This window comes from Andrographis paniculata, unplaced genomic scaffold (genome assembly GCF_009805555.1).
Source record: "Andrographis paniculata isolate CXL003 unplaced genomic scaffold, ASM980555v1 Contig67END, whole genome shotgun sequence".
Taxonomy (NCBI): domain Eukaryota; kingdom Viridiplantae; phylum Streptophyta; class Magnoliopsida; order Lamiales; family Acanthaceae; genus Andrographis; species Andrographis paniculata.
This window is the reverse complement of record NW_026137603.1, coordinates 869,190-877,369: the sequence shown is the minus strand read 5'-3', so window position 1 is coordinate 877,369 and position 8,180 is coordinate 869,190. Positions and strand designations below refer to the sequence as shown.

At 32.8% G+C, this 8,180-nt stretch overlaps 1 protein-coding gene across 1 annotated transcript; it reads right to left on the bottom strand.

Annotated features, from left to right (window-relative positions):
- Window positions 1-389: 389 nt before the first annotated feature.
- LOC127263228 (probable pinoresinol-lariciresinol reductase 3) lies at window positions 390-6,786 on the bottom strand. The gene is made up of 5 exons (XM_051292253.1): window positions 6,518-6,786; window positions 6,288-6,422; window positions 5,271-5,508; window positions 846-1,049; window positions 390-719 (listed from the first exon to the last, which is right to left on the bottom strand). Exons 1-5 carry the CDS (start codon window positions 6,704-6,706, stop codon window positions 553-555), a joined length of 933 nt encoding a protein of 310 aa, XP_051148210.1. The 5' UTR covers window positions 6,707-6,786; the 3' UTR covers window positions 390-552.
- Between the last annotated feature and the right edge of the window lie 1,394 nt (window positions 6,787-8,180).

Here is an 8,180-nt window from a genome sequence, read left to right as displayed (position 1 = left end):
TCGGCTCGTTAAGAATTTTTGTTGTTTGAGCTCGTGTTCGTGTTCGGCTCGTTTAGGCTCAATTAAGCTCGTTCGTCTTATTTTTTAAAATTTATATATAAATTATAAAGAAAATTTAAAATTATTTTATTTATATATTTTAAATTAATATTTTATTTATTTATAAATTATAATTTTATATGCATATATAATATTTATAATAAATATATTATTTAAACGAACGTTCGCGAACAAAGCTCGAGCTCGTTCGTTAACTAAACAAGCCTATTTATGTTATTCGACTCGGCTCGTTAACGTTCGCGAACGAGCTTTAATCGAGCCAAGTTCACGAACGGCTCGATTCGTTTAACAGCTCTACATACCACCCAAAATTGTTTCTACATTCCAAGTTGAATCTAAATGGGATTTCAACTGAAAATTAAATTAATTAATAGTGTATACTAGTAAAACACAAATTCATGGTGCCATTTCTTCTTACTTATGATTTATAATATAAATAAAAGTAGTCACAGCAACAGCAATAAACAATGAAGCTATCTATGTAAATATAAGCTACAACATACCTCCCAAAATCTCACTTACTGTGGTGTATTTGATGAGAGGATAGAGCTGCGTTCCTTCCACACCATTCGATGAAGCGATGTCGAAGTATGTTTGGTCTCCCTTTACGAATACAGAGTATATGAAAACCATTTGCATGTTTTCTGGATATGGAGTTTCTGAGACAATTTTGGGTGGGGTGGGTCTCTTTTAAGTTGAATGGTAAAACTATCATGAAGCTAGCATAAAGATAAAGAGGACTTGACAAATCTGTATGCGAATTCGATCAGCATATATATACATACCATGAATTTTCTGAAGAAGCTCTTCCTCGGAGATGTAGTTTCTGACTAGATGCTTACCAACTTTTTGCTCCCAAATGTCAACAATCTCATTCATAGTAAGGGTGTTTCCAGGTGGCCTCAGATACAGCACTTTATTCAACGTGCGTGGATCATCCACTGCCGAAATAGTGAATGCTGCAACCTCACTTTCTTCAACAAAAACACCTGTGACAACACCAGACCAATTCATCAAGGGGTCACGTAGGTAGGGTCCTGTCTTTTTTGGTTTGGATTGGGAAGATTTTGTTTAGAGTTTATATTCAAATAATGTTTAATCAAGAAAATGTGTATTATTTTTTAAAATCCAAATAATAAAAACTCACAAGAAATTTCCAAAAAATATACTCCCCATAACAATAAAAGTCAACAAAAATACAAAAAACAGCATTCACTTTAATACTTTCACCATTCTACAAATCTCCCAACAAAAACATCTAAATAAATAAATTAAATAGTAAACAAAAACACTCTAAAATTAGTCCTCTCTCATTTAGGGGCCATATTTACTATATGGAATTAGATGGGATTATTAGGCTTTGTTCTTCTTGAGTTTTTTTATTTTCTCTTTTTCCCCACTTATATATATATATATATATAATGTACAATCTTATTGTCCCAATAAACGCATACCAACTTTACGTAGAAAACATCATATCTAACCATTTTATGTAAAACAAAACAAACTAAAATTTTAAAAATGCAATAAGCGCACACTCTTAATCCATATGTGTTAGGTAAAAGATGGAGATTAAATGATGACCACTAATTCTTTGTAGTATACACACCCTATGTGCAAATAAACATGAAATCACGAGAAAAATAAATCAACCAACCAAAGCAAACATGCCCTTAATAAAGCTTTGTATACAAGATGAAATTTGAATAATATTGATGTGACCATCATGAGAGCTATCAATCCATCAATTTTCCTAGCCGAATTGATTACCTAGAGCCAAGCACAAAAGATTCAAATGACTATTCTTTTCTTAGATAATCGTGCTATGAACTTCATTATCGAAGAGACTTCCGAAGACAGACCAACTATGGGATATTATAAGTTTGATTCATCGGTCACTTAATCATCTCGAGATCATCATTAGAAGATCCGAGACTGCCAATCAAGACAACTAATAAAGAATATCAATAATTATAAAAGGAGTGCATAGTTTCCATATTCTATTTAATTATACAATAAGTTTCCTTTTATTATATTTCCTAATAGGTTATTTCCTTATTTTATGTTTCCTAAATTATATGTTGCTTTTTAAATTATTTTCTTATTTTCTCATGTTTAATTTCTTTATAAGGTCTTGTTTATCATTGTAATGATAGACCACTTTTATATTTCTTATAAAATTTCTTTTGCTTTCAACAGTGATTCTTGCTTGTTTGATTATTTGAGATTGGGTGATGCAATCCTCGATGATCTTTCGAAATTGGGTTGTTTTCAAGTGATTCGAGTCAGTTCGTCGCTTCTCAATCGATGTAGGACCGCTTGTTGCGTCAATTCCATTTCTTAATTGATTTAGAGATCTTGTGTTGCATGTTCACGTGGTGCTCATCCGACTAACCATGTGGATCGAAAATCCAGATTATTCTTTTTTATTCCTTGTTTGGTTTAGAGATTTTGTATTGCGTGTTGCTTAGTTCTTACGTGGTGTCAATCCAATCAACCTTGTGAATTGAGAAACCAAAGTATCCTTCTGTCGATATCTTTTTCATCCCTATCCTTCCACCAAATTCCGCATCTTTTTTTTTCTTTATTTTCTGTGGTTTGCGAGTTTCCGAATCCTCGGTTACGTTCGCATCAAATATCCTAAGTAAAACATAGCCTTAGCTTACATTTACTATATGAGTCATTAGAATAAATACATAATTATCTATTATCACATGTTTATTGTAGCCATAATATCCTTAAATTCAATATTATCATGGACTCTGTTCTCTATGAGATTTTTTCTTTTTGTTTACCATGAAATTCACACAATTTCTCATAAATATATACTCCATTCGTCCCAAACATGGTGCAACATTTGATTTCGGTACGAAAATTAGGTAGGTAGCATTAAATTAGAATAATTTGATAATTAAGTGATGTGATGAAAAAAAGAAGTATATATTTGATTTTTTTATTTGAGTGATATGATGATATAAAGTGTGGTATAAAGTGTGGTGTAGAGATTGAGCATAATTAGTTATTTTCTATTTTTTGAAATGTTAGAGGTTATTTGGAACATAATAAAAAGGAAAATGTTGTGGGGTATTTGGAAGGGAAGGGGTACTATTTCATCTCATAAAACATAACATTCAATCACAAGTTAAACAAAAATTTTTATATAATGGATTGGTAAAAGATAAATATTTTATTCAATCGCGAATAAACACAATACTGGACAGAGCCAGTCCCAACAATAGCCAATCTTGTCTTATTCTTCTATCTACGCTTTTTTGAATCCAATCGTAGATGTTACCCTTTTGTTTAAAGGTCGTTCGAGCTTTTCCTGGAAGTATGGCGTGTTCATTTGGAATCTGGATTCTTCTACTTCATTTTTATTGAATATTTATTTCCCTCCCTTTTCATAAATCTTAACAACAATCTTGCCTTCTTATTTATACTAACCCTAAGGACCAACTCGCAATTAACTCTTATTATTAGGACTAAAAAATAAAGCTAAATACTTATAATACTCCCTCTGTCCCATTGAAAGGTTGTCATTTTCCATTTTCGTTCGTCCCAAAATAAGATTATCATTTCCTAATTTAGTAATTGTACTACTACCTAACATAATAAATACCTTTCCATTATAAATACACTATATTACACAAATGTCATTACTTTTATATTACACAATGCTAACAGAGGTATTTTTTGTCTTTTTCACTACAACTCATTATAATACTAATATTCAAAAGTCTACGTGCAAAAAGTAAACGACAACTTTGCATCGAGACGGAGGGAGTATAAAGGCTCAAGACAAATCCACAATTAACCCAAAATAGGTTCCCCCTTGTTTGCCCTGTCGGGTATATGTTATGGAGTTGGGTAAAGTCAAGGTCTATATTAGAAGAGGGAGAAGCACCGCAGTCACTTAGGATAATTATTATTTTATTCCTTATTATTTCTCTTATTATTTATTTACCGTTTAATTGTTGATTATGAGTTTTGGGCTAGGCCCATATGTTTGCCTATATATAGGGCACATCTAGGTCTGTTACGTTGGACAGTCATTATTTTGGTTATGATTACAGAGCTAATTGGTTTTCCTTTGTGGTAGTCTATTTCCTTTGATTTGAATAAATTCTCTTCCATAACCCTAAGTCATAACAGTATACACCCGAAGTGGGATTGCATTGTCTCTAACATGGATTTTGTTCTCCTTGAGATTGTTTTGATTATTACTATTCAATTCTTGTGATTCCCTATATATATCGAATTTGAGGATGATCACATCTTTAATATCGGTTCCTTATAAATATGCATTATTTTTGTCACAAAGCAACATTCAATCACTATTTAAAGAAAAAATCTTCATATAAATACAAAACACAAACACAAACAAACCCCATGTCTCAAATAAGTGAAGTGAAAGAATGCAAATGAATGTGATTGTAATGTAATTGAAAGATGCAAGAGCAAGTGCAAGTTCAATGTGCTTGTGCACAAAACAGAGGATCAGAAGGTGTGGCCATATAATTTTTTTTATTTTTTTTCCAATTTCTTTTTTATTATTTTTTAAAAAGTACTAACAAAAGAAATCCATTAGTTAGATGACGTGATTACTACAGAGGATGGATTATAGTCCATAATCCTAACTTAAGGGGTCGTTATTTTATCTCATATATTTGTGGTTGTGCATTTCTTATAAACACACCAAAATCTGCTATCAAGATAAGAGGAAACATTTATGAGCCACATTAACATAACAAATGACCAAATCAGCTATCATCATCTATCTTGTATCTTCTAATCCATGTTCATGTAGATATAATTCACATGAGCGCACAGGCGCTCAAACACACACACAAATCAGTGAATCACACATTAAGGCTCTCTTTATTTGTGTGTTCCCAAACCAAACTTTACTGCCCACTAATTTCCCCCATCCCAAAAAAGGATCAAATCAAATTCTTCTTTTTTATCTTTTTATATTACAATAAAATTAATTTTACATCAGAAACATCACATCAATGCCTATTTATATAATATCAAACAACTATTCTAATTCAAAATTTTAGTATTCAAAACCCCAAACCCAACACCCAAACCACAAACAAACACACCCTAAATATATAATGCAATATCACTTTCTATTTTGCAGAGAAAGATTTCCCGCATAACAAAACCAACTCAATAAATGAAAAACTGAGATGTTATTTTGGCATTACCTTTAACATTTCCATCTCCAAATATATTGACTTTGTCTCTAGGCAGAGTTTGAAGGCCAGGCTGAATAAGGGATGGAAGCAAGAAGCTTGCAAAGAAGTTACAGCTGATGTAAGTGTAAGGAATGCCCTCAGCCTCAACAAGTCGCCTTATCTCAGCTTTGGTTGAATAGAAGCCATGGTCCAAGTTGGAAACTCGAGTTCTGTCAGGATCTCCTCCAAACTCTGACGGGAAGAACCTCTGCACAATTTTTGTACTTCAATGATAAAATAGGTTGCATATAATTGAATACAATGCAATTAAAACCTACTTCATTAAAATACAAACAGATCATTGATGTTCCCCTCCTAATTAAGAAAAAAAAAAAAAGAAACTCCAGTATAAATATACAGGAAGGTCTCATATAATATCATTATGCAAATGATACTAGATAATAGCTTTCAGAAATGATAACAAATTATTAAGTGTGCTTATTTGTTTCCAATTTGCTTTCATGCTATACACTTTATAATAAAATATTGTTTGGCCTAACAATTGTACATTCAACACCTATTTGAAGTTCAAAACATTACATTAAATGCCTATTTTTTATTAAAATCACGTCAACAAAAAACTATTTTACATTGAAAGCTTTTAAATCCAAAACACAAGAAAATCTAAAACACTTCAAAATACCAAAAACAAACACAATTGTTTGGCTCTTGAATTGGTTGGATTTTGTTATTCCAAAAAAAATTTTTAAATTATATTATACTAAAATTTAATTACATTCAAAATATCACATCAATACACCAAAAAAAACGCATCTAAAATACTTAAAAACACATACAAAATTAGTTGAATTCTAAAGAGAATTAGCTTCAACCACTCCATAATTTCTTCCAAACACCAAAAATTATCTTATGCCTATGCACAAGTAGAAATTGAACATTTCGAGAAAACTAGGATATAATAATAATAATAATAATTAATGCAACCAGCTCGTTTGATTGCGGAAATAAGAAGCTTCTGATCACGACCTTGATGCAACCAGCTCGTTTGATTGCCGAAATCAGAAGCTTCTGATCAAGGACTTGCGCTGACGCAACGGCGCAAATCACGACGTCCACTTGCTTTAGAGCTTCGATTAAACCGTCTTCCTCTTGCAATGAACCCTAACACCACAAAAGTAAACCGATCATCGGCTACTACTACAACTACGAGCGCAATAATTAAAACAGGAAATAAAAAATTAGCATCGTCGACGCACTTTGATAATCTGGACGCCATGGTTGGAGAGATTTTGAATCTTCTGTAATTTATTTGGATCGGAAAATGCGGAGTCCCGAACTAGTCCGAACGTTGGATGGGATGCAGCTGTGCTGGCCTTAGCGAGCTCGAATCCGAGATTACCGGTGACTCCGATTATCAGTATTCGACTCCTGCTCTCTGCCGCCATTTAGATTCATTCAGCTCGGAGCTCCGCTAGGCTGCGCTGCGGAGGGAGAGAGGAAATGGCCCAAATTAAAATGAGGGTTTTTATTTATTCATTTACCGGTGGGAGGACCGTGGTGCAATCGAGTATCGACTAAAAATATATTACACAATATTTTTTACAATATTAATATTGTATATAAATTTTTGTAATTTATAGTATGATTGATAATTACTAAATAAAAAAAAATTACATTTATCTCAAAATATTTTAGTTTTTTTTTTATTATTATTTTTATAGGTGAGTGGTGGTGTTAATGTTTCTAAAATAAAAATTATATATAATTAAAAAAATTTAAAATATTAAAATTAAATGTTTAATTATAAAAATTAAATTTATTATATAAAAAAAGTATATGCATACTAAAATTAATCTAAATATGTTTCATACATAAAACAAAATAATTGAAAATTTTAAAATAAATTCTAATACTCCTTCCATTTACATAAGCATAAAAAATAAAGTTAGTCGTTGACCCAATGAAGGATGAATGGATGGTCCTGGTGGTGATCCAGTGGTGGGCCAGAATCATTCGGTCGGATGATTGTTGAGGCTAGGCTAATAGGACGGTTGGCCTTACGGACAACTTTCATCTGAGTGTAGGCGTTGGGACGATTGGTCGGTTGGTCATAAAGGTTACCGACGTAGAAACGGTTTGATAGGATCGTTGGTCACAAAGGTTACCAACGTGGAAGCGGTTTCGGACGGTTCAAATCGGTAACCAACGATGAAGCGATTTTGGACGGTTTGTAATCGACGTGGAAGCAGTTTTTTTACGATTACCGACGTGGAAGCAGTTTTTTACAATTACCGACATGGAAATGGTTTTTTTGGGTGATTTAAGGGTAAGCAACATGAAAGTGGTTTAGGACGGTTTGGTTTAATACGTATATAAGCAATCTCAACAATAGAGAGCATGCATCTTCAATTAGACAAATTTTAAGAGAATCTCATTGGGGATCATCATTTTATTTCCAGTTATCCTTTTCAGCTTTCCTTTTCAGTCTTAGGAATATGTGATCTCAGACACTCTTCATTCAATTTTGAAATATATTTTCAAATTTTACTTTTTATTTGTTGAAATTTTACCATCAACAAATTGGCGACCACAGTAGGAAAAAGACAAAATTGTTGGTCCTATGTCTACCGAAAATCTCATACAACTCAGATCTGGTCGAATCGTTGCAAGGAACTTCATGGCAGGTTCTCAATCTCAAATCCTCAACATAGCCATCGGGGCCACCACGGCAACCCCACAATCAATCTCCACTACGGGGGTCGTCTCCAAAGCACCATCTGAATGGTTAAATCATGTTCAACAAATGAACAATCTGCAAACACCAACCCTGCAAATAATGTTGCACGAGCAACAAAACTTGATACAGAACATGTTAGATCAAACCCTGTCGAGAGTTACACTTCACTCCGCGCGCCTTCA

What these genes read in the sequence shown, in the direction of transcription:
- LOC127263228 (XM_051292253.1), bottom strand. Translation starts at nt 6,706, where the DNA reads ATGGCGGCAGAGAGCAGGAGTCGAATACTGATAATCGGAGTCACCGGT. An exon ending in TGGAGATGGAAATGTTAAAG is followed by an intron (nt 1,050 to 5,270) that starts GTAATGCCAAAA and finishes GTGTTGTCACAG; the next exon opens with GTGTTTTTGTTGAAGAAAGT. An exon ending in GCTTCTTCAGAAAATTCATG is followed by an intron (nt 720 to 845) that starts GTATGTATATAT and finishes AAATTGTCTCAG; the next exon opens with AAACTCCATATCCAGAAAAC.